Here is a 27,267-nt window from a genome sequence, read left to right as displayed (position 1 = left end):
GAAGGACATTCTATTCCAGCGTACACGATGGCACTATCAAAATTACCCTCAACTTGTAAACGCCTGACTTAAAACCTGCCTTTGAATTTGGTTTCAGTAAAATCAATGCAGTCTCAAGAGAGAGATTCCATTAGCATGTTTAAAGCAGTAATCAATGCAAGTATATTTGTACTCAGTCTGAAGAATGAATGTATTGACGTGAAGAAAATGGTAAGCATAGGAAAAAAAGCCCAAGGAACATGAGTTTAGTTGTGTATCTTCAACACTGTGGAGTAGAAGAAAAAATATATCCTGATGAGCAACTGTGAATCTTCTTTTCACCTTGGTTTTGTTTCTTTGGTACCATTACTGAACAACTAACTATTGCCAAGCATGTAATGTGTATCTAATAACTTAAAACTGACAATCCGTCCAACCAGGTATGTATTTTACTCATTCTACAGATAAGGAATTATACACTTTATAAATGACTAAACTGGGAATAAACCAACCTCAGGGATGTCTTGTCTACAAAATTTATGCTCTTAAGCATTACACATACCATAGGTATGTCCACTGCCAATTGAGAACGCTGATGTCACCACACACCTATCCTCCTCTGTGCCCTGCTCTGATTCCTTGTTTACCTAGCCACCTGCGGACAATTCGGATTCCCACTTGGCTTTCTTACACTTAAAAGAAGCATTTCAGTACGCCAGAAAGTTATACTTCACACTGTAAATTTAATATAACTTTTGTATTAAAATTTAACACAATCATTTTTGGGTATAAAAAGGAATAAATCCATGACTTAAAATACAGAAATTCTTAACAATTAAAATCATGTGTAATCCAGTAGCCCTAAGGTAAGCACTTAAAACTTTGGCATATTCACTTCCTTTATCTAAGTGTAATAATAATAATAATAATGATAATGGCAGCTAACAGTTACATAGCTTCCACTAGGTGCCAGGCACTGTTCTAAGGGCATTATATGTGTTTAGTCATTTAAACCTCACAACAACCCTATAAGATAGGCACTATTGTTATTCCATTTTATAGATAAAGAACCTGAAACATAAAGAAATTAAGTGGCTTCCCAAGGTCACAGAGCTAGTAAATGGCAGAGCTTGGATTTGAACTCACACGGTCTGACTTTAGAGCATGTACCCTTAACCAAGGAGTGATGTCGCTTCTATATCTGAACTGGGGTATACAAAGGGTGACTACCCCTCTTCAGGAGGTGAACAGGGAGTGGCTGAACCTGTGTTTTATTTCTAGATGCACTCCTCCCTAAGATACTCCCCTCTACCCCAAAACATTCCTCTGGGAGGTCTTTCACTACAGCTTGCCATAAGACATTACAGGCTAACACAACTGAGTCCCCAGGGGATACAAGAAAACATCTGCCTAAATTATATCTAAAAATACGGTATTATATTGTTTTAGAAACTTCCTAGTTCTTTCACTTTCACTCCCACAAGTGCAAAAACCTTACAGCAAACTCATGCCAGAAATTACAATGGATATTTGTTCTTTAAATCATTAACTTAACACTCTAGTAGTCAAAGCTTTAGTCTTTTTTTTTTTTTTTTTTTTTTTTTTTGGCTGTGTTGGGTCCCTATCACTGTGTGCGAGCTTTCTCTAGCTGAGGCGAGCGGGGGCTGCTCTTTGTTGCGGTGCGCGGGCTTCCCGTTGTGGTGGCTTCTCTTATTGCGGAGCCCGGGCTCTAGGTGCCCAGGTTTCAGTAGTTGTGGCACGTGGGCTCAGTAGTTGTGGCTCACAGTCTCTAGAGCGCAGGCTCAGTAGTTGTGGCGCACGGGCTTAGTTGCTCTGCGGCATGTGGGATCTTCCCGGACCAGGGCTTGAACCCGTGACCCCTGCATTGGCAGGCGGATTCTAAACCACTGCGCCACTAAGGAAGTCCCAAAGCTTTAATCTTTGACTAAAGACTACATCCAGTTTAGATATATTTAGTAAATCTAACAAAATCCAGTAATTATTCCTGAATATAAGCTAATAATCGTATCAACTTAAATGTTAACACACTTCCTGAATAAATTTTGTAAAGTAAAGTAAAATTTTAACTGATGACTCTAACTCATGAACATGAATACGAGGGGTAGGGGGAAACCTCTCTGCAAAACATCTCAGAAGTTCATTTTAAAAATGACCAGAATTTAAAAGGCAAATACCATATCTACATAGCACCACTTCAGATTCTTAAAGTACTTCAACATTTTCCAGAGAATGAGTGACTCAGTTGCACATATTTACTGAACACCCATCAAGTAGCTACTGTGTGTACAGGACTGTACCAAAGGACTTTTAGAGAGGGATGTATTTTACTGACATATTCTTGCTGTTTAATAGGACACAGCAAGCAATTCTGAAAGCCAACTATACCAGCACCACTACTTGACTGATAGGGGAATCAGTAACAGGGTTCTCAGTCTCAAGGAGTTTGCAGCATTGTGTGTGAGACAGGCTTAAAAAAATGACAGTACAGTGTGAAAGGACTGTCACAAAGAGCACACAGAGCAGAATCAACTGCGTGATACTCAATACTTGCCGAACAGAGAGCAGAGTCCCCTATTTGACATACTCTTCCCTCCCCTGGTTTTCCCCTTTCCTGGAGAGGAAGGGAAGGTAGAAGAAAAAGGTTGAATAGAAGTATTCAACCAAGCTGGTACCAACCTTTTCTATTCAAGGCGTTCCTCCTTAGCATGGTTTTTGGCCACTAGTAGTTAAGAACTTACTAGAAAATCAATCCTCAGGTTTAAACAAGCGGCCACTGATACCGAATTTATTCCCCTCTAGTTTTTAGTATCCAAGCAGTAAGCGGAAAGAATCTAGAGTGGCCAGAAGGACCAGTGGCATAATTTAGTAGCGCTATTCAGTCAACAAATAATTTCTACAGTGAAAAGGAAAGTACCAAAATGAGGTGTACCAATAAGTGCCAGAAGAAGAGGTAAATGACTTACCCAAGATAACTAGCTAGTGACTCATTAGCAGCTAAATAATCTTCCCCCTTAGGTCAACTGTATTCACCACTGATAAAATTCACAATGACGGGATGCAATGAAAGGATAATGAGTTACCAGTCTCAGCATCTGCTAAATCCTTGTCCTAAGTCCCATGTATCACCCTACTCTTCTGCCCTAAGTCTGGAGAGGCTCTACTTTCTGGCCTCCTAATTTTTTTAAGGTTACTATGGGCTTCTCTAACCTTATTCTCAATACGTACTACCACAGTGAAATGTGTACGGGATCTCGTCATGAAACGTGAATCTTTTCTTAACTGGTGTCAAAGAAATCATTATTCTAATACTTGTTAAAACAGTAGAAAGAGTTTATTCAAGATTCTTGCGCAGGGATATTACAATACGGGACAGAGATCAACCCTGAATACAGCGAAGACATCTGGGGATTTTACAGCCAAGGAGCACAGGGAGGGAGTCAGTGGAAGGAAAATTACTGAGGAAACATCAAGGTAGGGGGATTCTCGCTAAACTGGCCAAACAGGATTCTTGCTGGAAGCAGGTCAAGAGCTTACACATCAAAGGTTGGGGCTGAGGAGCTTGATTAGATATGCAGGGTGGTCAGACAGCAAGGATTCTCGCTAAACCGACCAGCAGAATTCTTTGCTGAGATGGGACTGCGCAGGCTGCAAGGACAGGACAGACAGGAAGGCCGAGGTCAAAGCCTAGTTGAAAAGAAGGCTCAGAGTAGCCCGAGTGAAGTGTGATCAAGGACAGAGCCTCTGTCACCAGCACTAGCATCTCCCTTTTACCAAACCCTTCTCCCAATATGCCAAATAAAGTTTTTATAAGCACCATATTAAAAGCTCTTTCGGGGGCCATGAGAAAGCAGGCCATGGGATTTAAAACCCGGAATGTCTCTAGAACATGCCAGCACACCCAGAACACAAGCTAATCATGCTGACCCTTTGCCTAAATCACCCAAGGGCCACCACTGCCCCCAGGGCCACTTCTTGCTGAGGCACCCATGCAGGGCCCTGCCTCCTCTCCTGCCTGGTCCTCTCATGCAACGCTGCCCCTCCAGGCTGCCGTCTGCCTCTGAGCCGCCTTACACACAGGGCCTCTGCATAACGCTAGCATCTTCCTCCCACCAACTCCATTTTTCACAGAGCCGCTTGGCAAAGGACCACTTATCCTTCAAGCCTTAGTTCAAAGGCTATAAACTTTGCTTGAGCACTCCCTCCTGCTTCCCCCTTCCTTCTTTATTCCGTGTTCTGATCACTCAGATGACAAGGAGCTGTAACCTTCTACTGCACTTGTTTGTCTCTATGTCTATCTCCCTCTGCAGGCTCTGAGTCCTTCCAGAACAGGGAACAGGTTTCATTGGTCTTTGTATCCCTATCCTCTCCAGTTGAGATGAAACAAATAGAAAAGGAAATAAAAGCAAACCGTCTTTTGAAATTGTGAAAGCAGCACTGTTGATCCCCAAAGGAAAGGTAGTCATGCTTTAAAGATTCAAAGCAAACCTGTTACTATATCCCTCACAGGTAGTTCATTAAGACTTTGGACTGTTTCTCAGCTTCTGACTTGTTTACAACCTGAACTAAACTGATACAGTGGTCAAAAAAATATTAAATAATACTTTCTCAGAAGAGAGATTCAGCCTACAATCAAAGGCACCCTTTATTTTGTTGGCACCTCCCCCTCAAATAGAGTTCACCACGTAAAGCTGGGAGGTGGAAGGAAGGAACACGAAATTCCTCATTATCCCCTTCTTCCATCTCACACAAACGCTACACACGTACCTTATAATCTCCAAGCAAGACAATTCCATTATTTTCTACTGCTGTCATCACCCACCGAAAGGACTGATTCGCCATTTCTCCTATCCCACTTTCTTTAATAACCATCAAACATGGTTCTTTTCTCATTTTAATCAAAAGATGAGACTTATTACAATGTAATCATCATCATCATCATAGCAGTGTTTTACACAGCCTAGTCAATGGATAGCAGCATCAGAACTACCTGGGCCCTACCCTAGAGAAACTGAGTAAGTACATGGAGTGAGAGGGAGAAGGGCTTAGGGAATGTGAATTTGAAATGATCTCCCCAGCTGGTCTGCAGACTCACTATATTTGAGAAAAAATAACCTTGATTTACTAAAATGCTGAGTGTCAAAAAATGTGCCAAATACTATGGTAGGTAACATAAGATATACATAAGTAATTTGGAAGTAATTGCTGACCTCAGAGCTCTTCCAATTGAGTTAGGAAGATAAAATTTACACACAGAGGAATTTTAGAACAATGTTAATCTCTATCATATAGAATCTTCAGACATTAGATCAAGTGCCCAATCTTTAAAACCTTTAAGTATGGACCACTTTAGAAATACTGATTTATAAATTATATATGTATTACTTTACAAACAGATTATGTACATTAAAAAACATAACATAAAAAAGGTGAAAGTTCTTGGACATATACTAAATCTATAGTAGAGCAAACTTTATAGTAATTAATAAAACATTACTAATATTATGCAATACAAATATGTTTCTTGACTTTTTTAATCCTGGGTTAACAACTGGTAATACAGAAATTTGAAGGACTGGTTACAAGTTAAATTTATGTCAGTACTTGATCTCAATGACTGTCACGGATAAAAAAAGTACCTCATACAAATAAAAGCAGTGCATCTCTGGTTACATTTGTCCATATTTCAATCTACCCACCAATTATGAGAAAAATTTTTATAAAAGTCATGTTAGGAGACAGCTTCCTGAAGACAATTAGCTGTTCTTGAAAAGTAACTATTTTAATAATTGTAACAGGGCTTCCCTGGTGGCGCAGTGGTTGAGAGTCCGCCTGCTGATGCAGGGGACACGGGTTTGTGCCCCGGTGTGGGAAGATCCCACATGCTGCGGAGCGGCTGGGCCCGTGAGCCATGGCCGCTGAGCCTGCGCGTCCAGAGCCTGTGCTCCGCAACGGGAGAGGCCACAACAGTGAGAGACCCGCGTACCGCAAAAAAAATAATAAAATAAAATAATTGTAACAAATGGCTTCCAAAATCTAAGATTTTGATCTGCAAGATTTATAAACAGGTTTGAAAACTGTCCATATTTTAGAGTGTACAGATATGAGAATTTCAGAAATGACACAATTTAGGGTAATAAAACTATATAAGTATGAAAATTTCTGAATACCCATTTTCAAAAAGCTTACTCCAGTCTTTCTGTAGTATAGCAGGCAAGATATTGTGAAGAGTCCTCCAAGATAAAACACACTTTTTTTAATGCACTGCTGAGCTTGAAAGGCATAAGAGAAACATCCAAAGAAAAAAAACAAAACAAATAAACAAAAATAAAAGAGAAACTCCAGCTGAAAGCTACCACAAAAGCCACCATTGCCCTAGGATCAAATACTAAGCCTTGGACCCACTATAAGGTGGGAGAGCTGAATCTACAACATCCTCATTGAGCCAGGATCCGTAGAGTAGACAAAAGTGTCCCAGGTCAGTAGGGGTTCCCATTAGGGGCAATCACAAACCCTCTGTACAGGAAATCATCCTCAGTTTGGTCTTCCAAGTTTCACACAGATAAAACCAGGCAAATATGAGTTCATCAGCAAAGATCAGCAAATAAAGGGAAAAAAAACAAGTCACAGTGAACAAGTAGACAAACAACAGAGCTAAATCCCCAGGGACTTCAGGTAATGGAATTTCTAGGTATAGAATGTAAATAACTATATATTAAATGTTTAAAAAAGTGAAGATTAAATCACAACAGTAAACAAAGACCAACAGAATATTTTAAAAAAGCCAGTTTGGTCTAAGATAAAATCTTAGAACTTTTAGAGATGAAAAACAGTATTAACAAAACTAAAAATCCAACAGATGGGGACACAGAAGAATGGAGCATGCATCGCACACTCTGGCTTTTCAGGGAATTGCCCAAGGGACTGGTTTCTGCCCAGCTCTACTCAGGGTGCTGATGGGAACTGGCATATGCTAGATGCCTAGTGGCTTCTGAAAACAAAAAGAGCTGCTGTTTAGTGTGCTGCAGCTTCAGAGCAACCACAGTACAGCAGACAGACACCAGAGGGAGCAAGAGATTACAAGCTGCCCTCCTACAAAAAGGAAACCTAAAATTCCTCTAATCAGGAATCTACCCAGACAAGTGAAAAAGACGCAACTACAGAAAAGGTTTGAGAGTCCTGAGCATCCCCAGCTGAACTGAACGGTGAAAATCTTTCCATGTATGAAGCCAGTACAGAAAGATTAGGAGAGGTAGCCATTTTTTTTTTTACAGGTGTGGTTACCAACACAAAGCTACAAGGAACATAAAAGCAAAAAAAAACACATGACCATGATCCACTCAAGGAAAGAAAATAAGTCTCCAGAAATCAAGCCTAAAGAGACCAGAGTTATACATATTACCTGACAAGGAGTTCAAAATAACTGACCTAAAGATGCTCAATGAGCTTATGAAAATGATGCATAAACAAAATCAGAATCTATCAATAAAGAGATAAAGAAAAGACCCAAACAGAAATTTTGCAGGTGAAGAATGCAATAACTAAACTGAAAAATTCATTAAAGGGGTTCAACCAATTCTTGATCAAGCAGAATAAAGAATCAACAGACTTGAAGACAGGTTGTTTGTAATTATCTAGTCAGAAAAACAAAAAGAAAAAATAATGAAAAAAGAGTGAAGAAAGCCTAAAGTGCTTATGGAATACCTATGGTATTTATAGGGACTAATACCCACATTTTGGGGTCTTAGAAGATGAGAGAGAAAGGACAGAACGTTTATTTAAGGAAAAAAATGGCTGAAAAATTCCCAAATATGGAGAAGGAAATGGATATCCAGATTTAAGAAACCCAAGAGAATTTAAATAGGATGAACCCCAAACAGGATAAACCCAAATATGTCCACACCAAGACACATTATAATCAAATTCTTAAAAGTCAAAGACGGAGAGTTTTGAATGCAGCAAGAAAAATAGTACTTGTCAACATACAAAGGAACTCCCACAAACCTAGCAGCAGATTTCTCAGCAGAAAATTTGCAGACCAGGAAAAATGCAATTAATACATTCAAACTGGTGAAAGGAAAAAAAAAAAACCCTGCCAACCAAGAATGCTGTATCCAGGAAAACTGTCCTTCAAAATGAAGGAAAGAAAAATTTTCAAAGATAAACAAAAGCTGAGGGAATTTATCACTACTAGACCTGCCTTACAAGAAACAAAAAGACACTAAACAGCAACAGGAAAGCATATGAAAGTATAAAGTCTGCTGGTAAAAACAAATACACAGACAAATACAAAATACTATAATACTGTAATGATGGTACATAAATCATTTTTATTCTGGTACATTAGTTAAAAAACAAAAATATTTTTTAAATTATAGCTATAAATGTATGTTAAAGAACACAATATAAAAAGATATAATTTGTGCAATCAATACTATAAAGTATTGAGGAGGGAAAAATAAAAGTGCAAAATTTTTGTATGAAATTGAAGTTAAACTGTTATCAGCTTAAAATAGATTGCTGTAACTATAAAACATTTTAGATGAGCCCCATGGTAACCACAAAGAAAATACCTACAGAAAACACATACACATACACACACACACACACACACACACACACACGAGAAATAAATCAAAGCATGTTACTACAAAACAAAAATCAAAACACATAAAAAGACAGTAAAAGATGTTGAGACAAAAAAAATTATAAGATAAAACAATTAACAAAATAACAAAAGTAAATCCTTCCCTATCAATAACTACTTTAGATATAAATAATTTAAACTCCATGCTCAAAAGACACAGTGACTGAAAAGATTAAAAAAAAAAAAAAGAAAATCCCAACTAGATGCCGTTTAAAAGAGACTTGCTTTAGATTTAAGGACGCACATATGCTGAAAGTGAAAGCATGGAAGAAGATATCCATGCAAATGGTAACCTAAAGAGAGCAGGCGTGGCCATATTTATATCAGACAAATTAGACTTTAAGTCAAAATATGTCACAAGAGACAAAGAAGGACATTATATAATGATAAAATGGTCAATTCACCAGGAAGATATAACAATTATAAATATTTCTAGACCCAACACCAAAGCACTTAAATACACAAAGCAAACACTGACTGAAATTAGGAGAGAAATAGACAGCAACACAGTAACATTAGATTTTACCACTCACTGTTAATAATGGCTAGAACCCCAACAGAAGATCAATGAGAAAACAGAGGACTTGAACAACACTACAGCCTAGATGAACCTAACAGAAATATTACGAACATTTCACTCAACAGCAGCAGAAAGCACGTGCAACAGTCTCCAGGTGACAAAACAAGTCTTAACAAATTTAAGAACACTAAAATCATACCAAATATCTTATCCAAACTGGTATAAAATTTGAAATCAATAACAGGAAGAAAAAATGGAAAATTCACATGTATGTGGAAATTAACACATTCTTGAACAACCAATGGATCAAAGAGGAAATTAGAAACATATCTTGAGACAAATGAAAGGACAATACACAAAAATGTATGGAGATGAAGCAAAAGTAGTACTGAGGGGCATTTAGAGCAATAAATGTCTACATCAAAAAAAAATACATATATATTATATATAATATATATATACATATATATATATATATCTCTCTCTCTCAAATAGCCTAACTCTACACCTCAAGGAACTAGATAAAGAAGAAAAACCTAAGCCCAAAACTAATAGAAGGAAAGATATTACAATTAAAAGTATAGCAGAAATAAATGAAATAGAGAATAGAAAAACAATAGAAAAAGTCAACAAAGAGTTGGTTTTATGCAAATTAACAAACGACATTTTTTTTAGCTAGACTAACTAAAAAAGAGAGAGAGAAGACTCAAATAAATAAAATCATAAATGAAAAGGAGACCATTCAACTGATGCCACAGAAATATAAAGGACCCTAAGGGACTGCTATGAACAATTAATTACATGCCAAGAATAACCTAGAGGAAATGGAGAAATCCCTACAAACACAACCTACCGAGACTGAACCATAAAGAAACAGAAAATCTGGGGATATATATAACTAGTAAGGAGATAGAATTAGTAATCGAACACCTTCCAACAAAGAAAAACCCAGTACCAGATGGCTTTACTGGTGAATTCCATCAAACATTTAAAGAAGAATTAATACCAGTCCTTCTTAAACTTTTCCAAAAATTGAAGAGAGGGGAACACTTCCTAACTCATCATATGAGGCCAGCATTATGCTAATACCAAGGCCAGAAAAAGACACTACAATAAAAGAAAACTAAAGGCCAATAACCCTGATGAATATAAATGCAAAAATCCTAAACACATTAGCAAACCAAATTTAAAACATATTAAAGGATCATACACTATGACCAAGTTGAATTTATTGCAAAGACACAAAGATGGTCAACATATGATAATCAATGTAACACACCACACTAATAGAACAAAGGATAAAAAAATCATATGATCATCTCCACTGATGCATAAAAGACATTTGACAAAATTCAATGCCCTTTCATGATAAAAATTCTCAACTCTCTAGGAATAGAAAAATTACCTCAGCATAATAAAAGCTTCATATGAAAAGCCCACAGCTAACATCATAATGAAAGTCTTTCCTCTAAGATCAGGAATAAGGAAAGTATACTCACTATTGCCTCTTGTATTCAACACAGTACATTCATCCCTCAGTATCCTCAGGGGATAGGTTCCAGGCCCCTCTCCCTCCATGGATACCAAAATCTACAGATGTTCAAGTCCCTTACATAAAATGAAAGAGTACTTGTATATAACCTACACACATCCTTCCACATACTTAAATCATCTCTAGATTACTATTAATTAATATAATAATATAATATGAATAAAAGCTATGTAAATAGTTCTTAGTCCACAACAAATTCAACTTTTGCTTCATGGAACTTTCTGTAATTTTACTTTTCGAACTTGTTTTAGTTGCAATTGGTTGGACCCATAGATGCTGACTCTGCAGATATATAGGGGCCAACTGTACTGGAAGTCCTAGCCAAAGCAATTAGGCAAGAAAAATAAATAAAGGGCATCCAATTGGAAAGGAAAAAGTAAAAGTATCTTTGTTTGAGGACGAAACAAATTACACACACACAAACTGAACTATAAACAAATTCATAAAAGTTTCAGTACAAAATCAACAAATATCAGATATGCTTCTATACAGAACCAACAAACGACGCAAAAAGAAAATTAAGAAAACAATTCCATTTATAATAGCATCAAAAACAATAAAATGCTCAGGAATAAACTTAACCAAGGAGGCAAAATACTTTTACACTGAAAACTACAAAACATTGCTACAAGAAATTAAAGACACAAGTAAATGGAAGGATCTCCTATGTCATGGATTGTAAGATTTAATGTTGATAAAATGTCCATACTACCCAAAGAAACTACAGATTCAACACACTCCCTATCAAAACCCCAATGGCATTTTTTACAGAAACAGAAAAAAGTCCTAAAATCCACTGGGAACCATAAGGACCCTAAATAGCCAAAACAAGCTTGAGAAAGAACAAAGCTGAAGGTCTCACACTTTCTGACTTCAAAACATTTTACAAAGCTACAAGTAATAAAACAGTATGGTACTGGCATATAGACAAACATATAAACCAATGGAACAAAAGCTAGAGACCAAAAATAAATCTATCTATATATGGTCAAATGATCTTTGACAAGAGTGCCAAGAATACACAAGGGGAAAAACACAGTCTGTTTCAACAAATGGTGCTGGGAAAACTGGATATCCAGATGTAAAAGAAAGAAAATAGAACTTTCTCTTGTATAATACACAAAATTCAACTCAAAATGGATTAAAGACTTAAACTTAAGGCCTGAAACTATAAAACTCCTAAAAGAAAACATAGAGGGCAAGGTTCACCACGTTGGTCTTGGCAATGATTTCATGGATATGACACCAAAAACACAGGCAACCAAAGCAAAAATAAGTAGGTGGGATTACATCACACTAAAAAGCTTCTGCACAGCAAAGGAAACTATCAACAGAGTGAAAAATCAACCTATGGAATTAAAGGAAAGATTTGCAAACCATATATCTGAAAAGGGGTTAACATCCAAAATATGTAAGGAACTCCTACAATTCAACATCAAAAAAGCAATCAGACTTTTTTAAATGGGCAAAGGATTTGAATAGATATTTCTCCAAAGATGTATAAATGGCCAACAAGTATATGAAAAGATGCTCAACATCACTAATCATCAGGGAAATGCAAATCAAAACTACAATGAGTGATCACTTCACACCTGTTAGAATATATTATCAAAACACAAAACCAGGAAATAACAAATGTTGACGAGGATATGGAGAAATCAGAACCCTTGTGCAGTTAGTGGTAATTATGGAAAGCCATTATGGAAAACGGTACAGAGGTTCCCCAAAAAGTTAAAAATAGAACTACCCTATGACCCAGCAATCCCACTTCTAGGTATTTATTCAAAAGAACTGGAATCAGAAATATCAAAATATCAAAGAGATATTTGCACTCCCACAGTCACTACACCATTATTCACAATAGCCAAGATAGGAAAGCAATCCAAATGTCCATCAATAGCTAAGTGGATAAAGAAAATGTGTGATATACATTCAACGGAGTATTTTTCCACCATAAAAGGAAGGAAATTTGTCATATGATACAACATGGATGGAACTTGAGAATACTATTCTAAATTAAATTAGCCAGTCATAGAATGATTAATACTACATGAGACTAGTAGGGCCAAGATGGCAGAGTAGAAAGACCCTGAGCTCACCTCCTCTTAAGAACACATCAAGATCACAATGATCTGCAGAACAACCATCAATGAGAAGGACCAGAACCCACCAGAAAAGATCTTCTATAACTAAAGACATAAAGAAGGAAACACAGCAAGACAGGTAGGAGGGGCAGACTTGCAATATAGTCAAGTCCCATACTCCCAGATGGGTAACCCACAAACTGGAGGATAATTACATTCCAGAGGTTCTCCCGTAGGAGTTAGAGCTCTGTGCCCACGTCGGGCTCCCCAGCCCCAGAATCTTATACCAGGAAGACAAGCCCCCAGAGGATTTGGCTTTGAAGGCCAGCAGGGCATAATTTCGGGAGCCCCACAGGACTGGGGGAAATAGAGACTTCACCATTAAAGGGTGCACACAAAATCTCACATGTTCTAGGACCCAAGGTAAAAGCAGTAATCTGATAGAAGCCTGGACCAGACCTATCTGCTGATCTTGCAGAGTCTCCCAAAGAGGTGGGGGTCAGCTGCAGCTCACACCACGGACCCCTTCTACCTCATGAATGCTTGTGCTGGTGGGTGCCATTGTGGGATTCCCCTCCCCCACTCATCAGCACTGAGACTTGTGCCCCCCAAAACAGCCTGTAGGACCAGTGGTGGGACGTCTCTGGCCAAACTGGCCAAGCAACTGGGTGGGGGCACAGTCTCACCCATCAGCAAACAGACTCCCTAAAGACCTCCTGAGCCCACAGTGCCTCTAGACACGGCTCAAGATATGGCCCTGACCACCAGAGGGCCCAGGACTCAAATCCACCCACCAGACAGGCACCAGCTCCAGAATCTACTGCCCCACCCAGCTGCCTTCCAGTCTAGCCTCTGGAGCAGCCTCACCAATCAGGGGACAGGCTAGATGCAAGAAAACGACAATCCAACAGCCTGCAGGCCCGGCCTGCCCACAGCAGGCCAGACCCTGCCCTGAGACCAGCTGGACCCCACCCTGCCCACTATCCGGCCAACACAAGCTTCAGGACACCTCACACCCCATATCCAACTCTGTCAGGAACCAGCCCCCCCCAACCAATGACCTGACACCAGCTCTGGGATCCCTAGGCAACCAAACTTCAGGACCTGGTGCTGTCTGCAAGCAGTCCAGCACTAACCCCAGGACCTGGCTTCAACCACCAGTGAGTGGGCAACAGCCCCAGAGTTTTCTGGATCCTGACTCTGCCCATCAGTGAGCCAGCATAAGCCCCAGGGAGCCTAGGGGTTCTGTAAACAGCCACTTCGTGACCCAGTACCACTAACCAGCGGCCAGCAGCCTCTGCACAAAGCAGGGCCTGGTAAACTAGCAGACTGGGAGCCAATCAAGCCTATCACATGCCCACAGAGCCCACAACAACAGAAGGACCCATGCAGCCCTCATAGGGGGAACTCCTAGAGCATATCGCTTGGATGATGAGAGGAACTGCATTCTTGGGAAACGTAATCAACCTACCAGACACAAAAAAATAAAAACAGTAACTTAGGTAAAATGTGGTGACAGAGAAATAAGATAAAACCTCAAAGAAACAAGATAAAATCCCAGAAAGAGAACTAAGTGAATTGGAGAGAAATAATCTACACAAGAAGGTGTTCAGGGTAGTGATCATAAAGATGATCAAAGAATTCAGGAGAAGAATGAATACACAGAGTGACAACTTAGAAGTTTTTAACAAAGAGTTAGAAAATATAAAGAACAACCAAACAGAGGTGAAGATTACACTAACTAAAATGAAAAATACACTAGAAAGAATCAACAGTAAACTAAATGATAAATAGGAACAGATCAGCAAACTATAAGACAGAGGAGGGGAAATCACTGATGCCAAAGAGAAAAGAAGAAAAAAAGAATGAAAAAGAATGAGGACAGTTTAAGAGACCTCTGGGACAACATCAAGCACACTAATATTCACATTATAGGGATCCCAGAAGGAGAAGAGAGAAAGGGGAAGAGAACATATCTGAAAACATCATAGCTGAAAACTTTTCTAACCTTGGGAAAGAAACAGATATCCAAGTCCAGTAGGCACAGAGAGTCCCATACAGGATTAACCTAAAGAGGAATACACAAAGACACACTGTAGTTAAAATGGCAAACAGTTAAGACAACATTAAAAGCAACAAGGGAAAAGCAACAAACAATATACAAGGGAACTCCCATAAGGCTATCAGCTGACTTTACAGCAGAAACCCTGCAGGCCAGAAGGGAGTGGCACGATATATTTAAAGTAATGAACGGGAAAGACCTACAACCAAAAATACTCTATCCAGCAACGCTCTTGTTCAAAGTTGATGGAGAGATTAAAAGCTTTACAGATAAGCAAAACCTAAAAGAGTTCAGCACTACCGAACCACCTTTAAACAAATATTAAAGGAACTCCTCTAAGTGAAAAAAGAAAAGGCCACAACTAAAAACATGAAAATTACAAAACGAAAAAGCTCATCAGTAGAGGCAAATATAACAAAAAGGGAGGAAATCATCCAGGCACAAAGCTAATAGGAAGTTAAAAAGACAAAAGTAGTAAAGTCATCTATATCCACAATAAGCAGTTAAGGGATACACATAACAATTAAATGTAAAATATGATATCAAAAACAGTAGTTGTGAGGGGAGGAGAGTACCAATGCAGGGTTTTCAAAATCCATTTGAAATTAAGAGACCAGCAAATTAAAACAATCACATATTACAGGTTGCTAGATAAAAACCTCATGGTAACCATAAACCAAAAATCTATAATAGATACACACACAAAAAAAGAAAAAGGATACCAAACATAAAACTAAAGATAGTCATCAAATCACAAGAGAAGAAAACAAAAGAAGGAAAAAAGAAAGACCTATAAAAACAACCCAAAACAAGGAACAAAAGGGCAGTAAGAACATACACAGCAATAATTACCTTAAATTTAAATGGACTAAATGTTCCAATCAAAAGACACAGCCCAGCTGAATGGAAACAAACAAAAAAAAGACCCATATATATGCTGTCTACAAAAGACTCACCTCACATATAAAGACACAGACTGAAAATGAGGGGATGGAAAAAGGTATTCCATGCAAATGGAAATCTAAAGAAAGCCGGGGTAGCAACACTTATATCAGACAAAATAGGCTTTAAAATAAAGACTGTTACAAAAGAAAAAGAAGGACACTACATAATGATTAAGGGATCAGTCTAAGAAGAAGACATAATAATTGTAAATATATATACATCCAAGATAGAAAATCCTAAATACATAAGGCAAGTATTAACAGACATAAAGGGAAGAATCAACAGTAACACAGTAATAGTAGGGGACTTTAAAACCCCACTTATATCAATGGACAGATCATCCAGATAGAAAATCAGTAAGGAAACACTGGCCTTAAATAACACAATAGAGCAGATGGACTTAATTGATATATAGAAAGTATTCCATCCAAAAGCATCAGAATACACGTTCTAGAAAGAGTGGATATATGCACGTACAAACCTGATTCACTTTGCTGTACAGAAGAAACTAACACGACATTTTAAATCAACTACAACAAAAAAAAATTTAATTAAAAAACGAAAACAAAGGGCTTCCCTTGTGGTGCAGTGGTTGAGAGTCCACCTGCTGATGTGGGGGACACGGGTTCATGCCCCGGTCCAGGAAGATCCCACATGCTGCGGAGTGGCTGGGCCCGTGAGCCACGGCCACTGAGCCTGCACATCCGGAGCCTGTGCACAGCAAAAAAAAAAAAAAAAAAAAAAAAAGAAAACAAAAATGAATTTAGCACCATGATGAATAGAATTGCATCATTACCCAAAAACGGAAATGCAGAACTTTTTTCAATATTTGTGATTATTTTTACCAAAAGTACACTTTAAGAATAAATAATATGTAGATTTTACACGTTCCTTCCAAGTGCACATGGAACACTCTCCAGGAGAGATCACATGCTAGGCTACAAAACAAGCCTTGGGAAATTTAAGAAAACTGAAATCCTATCTAGAGTCTTTTCCAACCATGACACTATAAGACTAGAAATCAACTATGAGAAAAAAACTGCAAAACACACAAACATGTGGAGGCTAAACAATATGCTACTAAACAACCAATGGATCACTGAAGAAATCAAGAAGAAATGAAAAAATACCTAGAGACAAAAGAAAATGAAAACACAACGGTCTAAATCCTATGAGACGTAGCAAAAGCAGTTCAAAGGGCGAAGTTAATAGCGTTCCAAGCATCTGGGGAAACAATAAAAATCTCAAATAAGCAACCTAACCTTACACCCAAAGCAACTAGAGAAAGAACAAACAAGGTCCAAAGTTAGTAGAAAGAAAGAAATCATAAACATCAGAGCAGAATAAATGAAATAGAGGCAAAGAAAACAATAGAAAAGATCAATGAAACTAAAAGATGCTTCTCTGAAAAGATAAAATTGATAAACCACTAGCCAGACTCATCAAGAAAAAAAGGGAGAGGGCACAAATCAATAAAATTAGAAATGAGGAAGAAGTTACAACTGACACCACAGAAATACAAAGGATCATAAAAGACTGCTACAGGCAACTATATGCCAACAAAATGGACAACCTAGAAGAAATGGACAAATTCTTAGAAAGGTACAACCTTCCAAGACTGAGCCAGGAAAAAACAGAAAATGTGAACAGACCCATCACAAGTACTGACATTGAAACTGTGATGAAAAATTTCCAACAAACAAAAGTCCAGAACCAGATGGCTTCACGGGTGAATTTTATCAAACATTTAGAGAAGAATTAATGCCTATCCTTTCGAAACTCTTTCCAAAAATTGCAGAAGGAACACTCCCAAACTCATTCTATGAGGCCACCATGACCCTGATACCAAAACCAGACAAAGACACCCCCCCAAAAAATGTTACACCCAATATCAGTGATGAACATAGACACAAAAATCCTCAACAAAGTGCTAGCAAAGGAGGCAAGAATACACAACGGAGAAAAGATAGTCTCTTTAATAAGTGGTGCTGGGAAAACTGGACAGCTACATGTAAAAGAATGAAATTAGAACATTCTCTAACACCATACAGAAAAATAAACTCGAAATGGATTAAAGACCTAAATGTAATGCTGGATACTATAAAACACTTAGAAGCAAACATAGCCCCACAAACTGTGAGGCTGGGAAGTAGATACAGTCATGTTCAAGAAGTCCAAGAATGGTTTAACTTCCTTAGGTTTGTTTTAAACAATTAGCGTTGCTCTTTTTAAGACAAAGAATACCAAGTTGATATGCTGTATGACTAGGTCTTTGTTAGGTTCTCTGACATAAATCACAGCAGTATCTTTGTGGATCCACCTCCTAGAGTAATGAAAATAAAAACAAAAATAAATAAATAGGGTCTAATTAAACTGAAAAGCTTTTGCACAGCCAAGGAAACCATAAACAAAACGAAAAGACAGCCCACAGAATGGGAGAAAATATTTGCAAACGAAGCGACCAACAAGTGATGAATCTCCAAAATATACAAACAGCTCATGCAGCTCTATATCAAAAAAAAAACAACTTAATCAAAAAATGCACAGAAGATCTAAATAGACATTTCTCCAAAGGAAACATACAGGTGGCCAAAACACACGTGAAAAGATGCTCAACATCGCTAAATATTAGAGAAATGCAGATCAAAACTACAATGAGGTATCACTTCACACTGGACAGAATGGCCATTGTCAAAAATTCTACAAACAATAAATGCTGGAGAGGGGGTGGAGAAAAGGGAAACGTACTACACTGTTGGTGGGAATGTAAATTGGTACAACCAGTGTGGAGAACAGTATGGCGGTTCCTTAAAAACGCAAAACTAGAACTACCATACGGGCCAGATATCCCATTCCTGGGCGTATTATCTGGAGAAAACCATAATTTGAAAAGATACAGGCACCCCAATGTTAACTGCAGCACTATTTACAATAGCCAAGACATGGAAGTAACCTAAAATGTCCATCAACAGATGAACAGATAAAGAAGATGTGGCATATATATACAATGGACTATTACTCAGCAATAAAAAAAGAATGAAATAATGCCATTTGCGGCAACATGGATGGACCTAGAGATTATCATACTAAGTGAAGTAAGTCAGACAGAGAAAGACAAATATGTGATATCACTTATACGTGGAATCTAAAACAAATGATACAAGGGAACTTACTTCAGAAACAGACTCACAGACTTCAAAAACGAACTTACGGTTACCAAAGGGGAAACGTGGGGGTGGGGGGGGAGGGATAAATTAGGAGTTTGGAATGAATATATACACACTACTATAAATAAAATAGATAATCAACAAGGACCTACTGTATACCAGAGGGAACTCTACTCAATATTCTATAATATTCTATAATAACCTGTATGGAAAAAGAATCTGAAAAAGAATGGATATATGTATATGTATAACTGAATCACTTAGTTATACACTGGAAACTAACACAACATTGTAAACCAGCTATACTCCCAATGTAAAATAAAAAATTAAAAGATAAACAGCTCATACACCTAAATATCAAAAAAAAATCCAATTTAAAAATGAGCGGAAGAAATGAATAGACATTTCTCCAAAGAGGACATGCAGATGGCCAAGAGGCACATGAAAAGATGCTAAACACTGCTAATCATCAGGGAAATGCAAATGAAAACCACAATGAGATATCACCTCACAACTTTTGGGATGGCTACCATCAAAAAGAGCACAGATAACAAATGTTGGTGAGGATGTGGATAAAAGGGAACCCTCCTACACTTTTGGTGGGAATGTAGAGTGTTTCAGCCACTGTGGAAAACAATATGGAAGTTTCTTAAAAATACAACTACCATGTGATCCAGCAATTCCGCTCCTGGGTATATACCCGAAAAAAAACCAGAAACACTATTTGGAAAAGATATATGCATGCCAATGTTCATAGCACCATTATTTATAATATGGAAGCAATCTAAGTGTCCATCAACAGACAAATGTACAAAGAAAATGTGGTGTGTATGTATGCAATGGAATACTACTTAGCCATAAAAAAGAATGAAATTTTGTCATTTGCAGCAGCATGGATGGACTTGGAGGGTATTATGCAAAGGGAAATAAGTCAGACAGAGAAAGGCAAATACTGTATGCTATCACTTACATATGGAATCTAAAATATACAACAAACTAGTGAATACAGCAAAAAAGAAGTAGACTCACAGATAGAGAACAAGCTAGGGTTACCAGTGGAGAAAGGGAAGAGGGGAGAAGCAATATAGAGTAGGGGATTAAGAGATACAAACTATTACATATAAAATAAGCTTCAAGGATATATTTACAACAAAAGGAATATAGCCAATATTTTATAATAACTATAAATAGAGTATAACCTTTAAAAATTGTAAATTGTACACCTGTAACTTACATGATATTGTACATCGACTATACTTCAAAAAAGAAAAAAAACTGCATGAGTCCACTTAATGAGTTATCTAAAGCAGTCAAACTTACAGAAGCAGAAAGTAGAATTGTGGTGGCCAGGGGCTAGAGAGAGAGAAAAATCGGAGCTGTTCAATGAATATAAAGTTTCAGGCATGCAAGATGAGAAGGCTCTGCCTCAGTTAACAATATTTTATTGTACATTTAGAAATTTGTTAAAAAGGCAAATCTCATGTTATGTGTTTTTTCCCACTATAAAAAATAATTTCAACAAAAGGGTTAACAGTGATTTAAATACAGCTAAAGAGTTTTAGTTAACTGAAAGACAGACCTTAAACATGTTACATGCAGAAATTGTACAGCAGATTGTACTATAGATTACAGTACAGGGAAACAATGAAATAGGGGGAAAAAATGAATAAGCATCTAAGACATATGCAGGATAGAAAGAATTTTAGCATATCTAATCAGAGGACCAGAAACAGTAGAGAGAACAGTAGTAAGGCTATATTCAGAGAGATAATGGCTGCTCCATTTCCAAAATTTATGAAAGATATAATCCACAGAGTTTAGATCTAAACAAATTATACAGCTTGTAGTACAAAGACACAACAACTCACAGAAAAAATGAATCAAGAAGTTAAAGCATAACTATGGAGAACAGTATGGAGGGTCCTTAAAAAACTAAAAATAGAGTTACCATATGATCCAGCAATCCCACTCCTGGGCATACAGCCAGAGAAAATACATGCACCCCAATGTTCATAGCAGCATTATTTACAATAGCCAAGACGTGGAAGCAACCTAAATGTCCATCAACAAATGAATACATAAAGAAGATGTGGCACATATACACAATGGAATATTACTCAGCCTTAAAAAAGAATGAAATAATTCCATTTGCAGCAACATGGATGGACCCAGAGATTATCATACCAAGTAAAGTAAGTCAGAGAGAGAAAAACAAATATCATATGATATCACTTACATGTGGAATCTTAAAAAATGATACAAGTGAACTTATTTACAAAACAGAAATAGATTCACAGAAATAGAAAACAAACTTACTGTTATCAAAGGGGAAAAACGGCAGCGGGAGGGAGGATAAATTGGGAATTTGGGATTAACAGATACATACTACTATACATAAAATAGATAACAAGGACCTACTGTACAGCACAGGGAACTATATTCAATATCTTGCAATAACCTATAATGTAAAAGAACCTGAAAAAAGAATGAAAAAAAGAATCTGTATAACTGAATCACTCTGGTGTACACCTGAAACTAACACAACATTGTAAATCAACTATACTTCAATTTAAAAAAAAGAAAAGAAAAGAAGTTAAGGCATATGGAAGAGTTAAGGTACAACATAATCTAATCAGAGTACCAAAATAAAATTCTAAGGAGACCAGAAGCAAGGCAATGTTCAAAAAGATAATATATGGTAAGTATCCAGAACTAATAAAAAGAATATGAATTCAAAGACATGAGAAGCAAACAAGAAGAAAAGAAATCCGTACTTAAATACACTGTAGTGAAAGTATAACACCTAAGAAAAAGAATCTTAAAAAGAGACAGACAGAAAAGACACCTATACCTACTGGCAGATGACTTCTGAACAGGAACAATGGAAATAAGTAGACAATGGAAGATCAACTTAGAATTGGAGACTGAGCAAGGCTCTCTTTCAAGAAAATGGACAAAAAATATTTTCATATTTAAAAAAGAAAGTTTATGACTAACAATCCTTTACCAAAAGAACTGTGAAGATGCTATCAGGAAAAGGGAAAATGACCTCCAAAGGAAAGTCTGAGATGGAAAAGGGAATGGTAAAAAAATAATAATAATTTAAAATATGTGGCTGATTCTAAACAACCTGAGCTTTAAAAGAATAAGAAGGAGAAGGAGAAGAAGGAGAGTTAGTAATAGCACTGAGTTCAGAAGGAAAATGATAGAAGGCAAAGACATTTCTTTCTCACGATGGACCGTCCTGCATACCCGCTTTGGAGACCAGTGGTATGGACTATACACACACAGATGTTCAGCTACATCAGACAGCAATGCTGGCTGCAATCATTTCAGAGGTCTTCTTAAAAACATAAGCCATGCCATAAGGGACTTGTAAGTTTGGGATAAGGGGAAAAGAACAGGGTACTTGAGACAGAGAAAATAGCAAAAGTTCAGGAATGAGATGAGCATGGCACACCCTGTTCTTCAACCAATAAAGTATCTCATATCATCGCACATGCTCTTTTGAAATCTCTAAGACAAAAGCAAAACAAACCAAAAACCTCAAGAGGCAATAACGTGAGTAGAGCAACAGTGAAAGACATCAGATATTCGTTATGACCTTGGGCAGGTCACTTCACTCTCTGAAGGCTTTGTAGTATGTAATATCTACCGTTCCTGGTGTCACTAGTATATTTTGATGACAAATGAAAAAATTCAAAAGGGGAATATTATAGGACTGATCTCATATATTACTACTAGCCATTGCTGGCACTGGCGATACAGAACAAAGGAGACAAAGTAAATCAGCAATTAGAAGGCAGTGTGATAGATCCTGTGACATGAGGTATGCACAGGGTACTGAGAAAACCCAGCAGTAGTGGCAAAAGCATGCTTCACTCTTGCCTTTTCAAACTACTAATGTCCACCTTGGTAGTTGTTCCAGTCATCACAGTGAACTTCAGATCTATGAAAAGAATCATCATCAAGAGTTTTGTTATTAAAAGTTTCAAAACAAATTTAACCAAAGTCAATTTTAAAACATCCCGAGAAGGAATCAAATCAATTTCCTTCATACTGATCAAAATTTCACCACAGAAAGCTAGTAGGGACACTTTGGATCCATAAAAATTAGCAAAATTAGAGTTTTTCTAAAACATGAAAACAATTCTTGCTCCATTAAAAGTACATAAGAGTAATGGTAATATATTCTCTCTATCCACGCTGGAATTATCCAAGTATAATCTAACAGAAGCACAAAAAAAAACCCGGAATATTTCAAACACCCATTCTCTTTCTGGACTTACTCTTTACAACCTAACATCAAACACATTTTGCATAAATTAATTGTATGATCTACAACATATGTTTTCTACTTCACTGAGAAGTATTCATTGCCTTTAATCATCGGTGGTTCTGTTGTATTTAGCCATTTGAGGCCTATTAGTAATGCACACACAAATCCTTCATCTAAGAAAATACTCCTGAAAAAATACACACAGAATGTTCTCAGAGAAAAGCAATTCTTTCTCGCTCTACTAGATACAGTGGTAGTAAAGAGGAGAATATTTACTACTAATGTTACAGTGCTGCAACATTCTTCCTCTGAACTGTTTAATATGTATATAATATTAACATTTACTTACATATCCTCAATATATATTGGTGACATGGGGAAGGGTAGATATCACATATTCCCAAGGATACCAAATCCATTCACATATGACTAAGATGCTTATAATAACTGCAAATGACAATACAATTCAAAGATTCTTTAATTACCTTATTTGTTTAAATTAAAATATTTTGGGCAGTAATAAAATGTTTTTAGTTATGTCCTTAATATTCCAAAAGGCTTACAAGCATTTAATAGTCACACGAATGTAGATTTTCACAACCATTTTTTAAAATGTGTCAATTTAACTGAAAACAACTTCAAACAAATGTCCATTTTGATTACCACACTGGCCTTAATATATTAGCTAACAAGCAGATATGTTCCTTTATTTCACTGATGAGAGGTAAGCAAGAATGGGTAATGACATTTACTACCAACCAGAGAACAGAGAGAGACACGAATGGTGATTTAATAGCCATCACTGGTGATCCCTTTGATAAACACCTATAGCACCTATAAACCAATTGAGCCCTATTTGCACACAGCTTTCTACTGTACACTATTTCTTTGGGACTATATTTACCTTTCTTCTTAAGTTCTTTGAGGGGAGAGGCCTTGTCTTAAATACTGCTTCTCTATCCTTCCAGCTCAAAAACCAAAACTGAGTGCATATGTATTGATAAATTAACAGCCACAGTATAACAGGTACTTCGCATGGCAACTAGGAGAAAATCAGGATGTGGGTAAAGGAAGCTAAACGGAGCTATAGCTATGCACAATGCAACCAACACCAAGGGACGAGATCATAAAAGTGACTTTGAAATAACATGCTCAGAAACAGAGCAAATCAGTTTACTTAGCATAATCATTTTCAGAAGGTACAGCAAAATTTAGCACACTGTTATTGCTTAACTGAGCCCCCCCACCTTTTTTTTTGGTCTTACAAGTGATGCTGCATTTTGTACTATTCCCTGATTCAGATTTCTATAATGCTATCTCATGTCTGTATAAAGCACCTTATTCATACAACTGTGGAAAGAGCTATACTATTCAAAATCCGAAAGAAAATAAAAACAATGTATTTTTCCACCTTTCCTAGGTTAAAAACACACAGAGTGTTTTGCTAATAAAAACAAAGGTCATCATCTGTCTTACTTTTCATTCATACTGAATGACACGTTTTTTTAAAGATTTTCTGTTAGAAAAATTCTGTACTACCTTGGCTTTAAAATCAACTTTAACCCAATTTTGCACCTTGTTCCGTCACCTTCTTCAATCTCTTAATCAAAATTATGTATCAATTATATTTTTAAAAACAATTAGGAGGCTTTTAAAAAGTTACAATGTAAACTAAGTTATAAGTTACGGTAACAGCAACCTTACTCTCTATCTTTACCATTTGAAATGCAAGACACTAGACGAGACGAAAGCATACTCTGAAATCTCTTCCTGGGTCTTCTACAATAGTCTCTTACCAAAATTTCTTCTCCCTTTGTATATCAAGTTTCTGTGCTCCCCTACTCTCCAAGATTAAAAAATCTGTTTATACCTCCCTCCAACACTTCAGGGGTGAGTCTGTATGTCTTCTGTCTCATATCTCTTGTTTAAGAACGCCAAAACCCTTCATTATTTTATTTTACCAACCCTATGAAGGCAGTGATACACCAAGGGCTGGAGGGTCAAGGAGTTAACTAGGCAATCAGAAACTGGAGAGTCGACCAAAACTTAACACCCCTCTAAGGGGTACGCAAACCCAGTCAGAAAAATCAGCAAAGGCCCTCTTTACAGGTCATGAGGGCTTAAAAAATAAAATTATTTTTAAACCCTTTCCCACAAAGGAACTCGTGCACACACACACAACTGCACTTTTCAGAACGTGGAAATACAACTGATCTGGTTCTTTCGGTTTTCAAGAGTTTAAACACCAGGGACATCTGCATCTAGATAAAAACTCCTGAGGGCAATTTGATCAAAGACACAGAAAATCCTTCCTTCAAAGAAATGCACCTTGTGACACTCCAAGGAGAAGGAGAGGTATTTAAAGTAAAACCTGCCCTGAATTATTACCACCGACTTGAGAAAGAGAAGCAAAAGCCGTTGGCTTCATACAGCTTTTAAACATTTTGCTGTAACCCTGGGGCCACAGAAGCTGACGGTGAAATTCTTCTGCTCATTTCTACAGAAGAGTATCACACAGCAGTAGAAACTCGGGACACACCAACACACACATCCATCTCTACTCCCATTCTCGTCCCTTCCATTCCCGACCTTCCCCCTTTGGTGCCCAAGACCCAAATGTGGACACAGTTACAAAAAGCAAAGTCATGGGGCAATGCAGGCGGGTGGGAGGGCAAAGGACCGAAAGAGCCAGAAAAGCAAGGGAAAAGAGGCAGTCGGCTGGCTTGTCTGTGATCATAAAGCAAACATTCGGGTGGGGATACAGAATGCCGCGTGGAAATAAAGCTATCCGGGATGCCCACTCTGCCATCTCCTTGTGCCTGTCGCCCTCCATCACCCCACCGTCTCCCGGAGGACCACCTCCGCGGGGAGGGCGCCACTTACGGTGCCCCCACCCTCACCCTTCGGGGAAAGCAGTGAAATGCGCCTGGAAGGGAGGATGGGGGCTCAGCCGGGGGCGAGGGTCACGCCGGGCGCCAGGTGGACACCCTGCGGCGGGTGGCCGCTCTGGGGCCCCGGGGCGGCCCATGCGGAAGGTGAAGCCGGGGTCCGGGGAGCGTCTGGCCCCGCCGCTCCCGGGGAGGCTCCGGCTACTCACGTTCTCCGTGTCCCGCTCATTCACCGTCGGCAATGGCGTCCGCGCCGACATTTTGTGCGGGCGGCGGGGTCGGGCCGGGGTCTCGCGGGCCGGGCTGCGGGCCCCGGGAGCGAGCGGCAGGGGCTGCGGCCGCGGGCGCGAGGCCGGGGCGGGCGAGCGGCTCCCACAGGCCGCGAGCGGTGCAACAAGCGGCCCCGGCGGCGGAGCGGGGGGAGAGGACGCGGAGGAAGAGGAGGGGGAGCCGCTTCCCGCGGCGGCGCCGCCGGGGGACGCGAGCCGGGGCGAGGGAGGGCTGCGGGCGAGGGCGGTTGCCCGGCGCGGGCCGGGCGGCGAGGCCGGCGGGATGCAGCACCGAGGCTGGGAGGCGGGGCGGGAGCCGGGGGGCGGCGTCCGGGCCCCGCTAGGCTCTCCCGGCCATGGCCGAAGGTGAAGCGGCGCTGCAAATCACTGCTTGGCTCGTACCGCCGAGCGCGGCCGGGAGCCGGGAGCCGCGGCCCTGACAGCGCCGCCCGCGCCGCGCCCAGCGCCCCGCCTCAGGTGAGCGGCTCCGCCCGGCCGAGCCGCAGCCACGCGCCCGGGGCCCAGCGCGGCGGCGTCCCCGCTCCCGGCGCCCCGCGCCTCCGGCGCGTCCGTCCCGGCTCGGTCCGCGCGGTCCCCGCCGCCGCAGCCGCCGCAGCCGCCGCGCCTGAGCCGGGAGGAGCGGCCCGAGCCGGCTGTGCGAGGAGCGGCGGGCGCGGCACGCTGCGCCCAGAGGCACTTGGCGGCTGCCGCCGGGTGGGCGGGCGCCAGCCGAGGGGGCCTCTCCATTCATTCCCTCATTAGGGATGCGGGGCCGCCTCCTGCTCCTCCCGCGCTCCCTCGCCCGCCCGTCCCCGTGTTTATTTTTGTTTCTCGCCCCACCCGCGGAGTACGGTCGT

At 39.2% G+C, this 27,267-nt stretch overlaps 1 protein-coding gene across 8 annotated transcripts in view; it reads right to left on the bottom strand.

Annotated features, from left to right (window-relative positions):
* MARK1 (microtubule affinity regulating kinase 1) overlaps nt 1-27,016 on the bottom strand; it is a 144,780-nt gene extending 117,764 nt beyond the window's left edge. For 3 of the 8 annotated variants that reach the window (XM_073800500.1, XM_073800494.1, XM_073800502.1), the window contains exon 1: nt 26,351-27,016. In XM_073800500.1, the coding sequence (XP_073656601.1) occupies nt 26,351-26,401 (51 nt within the window). In that variant the 5' untranslated portion in view covers nt 26,402-27,016. The remainder of the gene's footprint in view (nt 1-26,350) is intronic. The other 5 variants (XM_073800472.1, XM_073800484.1, XM_073800487.1 and 2 more) reach the window with 4 other exon arrangements.
* Between the last annotated feature and the right edge of the window lie 251 nt (nt 27,017-27,267).

This window comes from Tursiops truncatus, chromosome 1, assembly GCF_011762595.2.
Source record: "Tursiops truncatus isolate mTurTru1 chromosome 1, mTurTru1.mat.Y, whole genome shotgun sequence".
Lineage (NCBI taxonomy): Eukaryota > Metazoa > Chordata > Mammalia > Artiodactyla > Delphinidae > Tursiops > Tursiops truncatus.
Note: the sequence above shows the minus strand (reverse complement) of the source record. Positions and strands in the feature narration are given on the sequence as shown.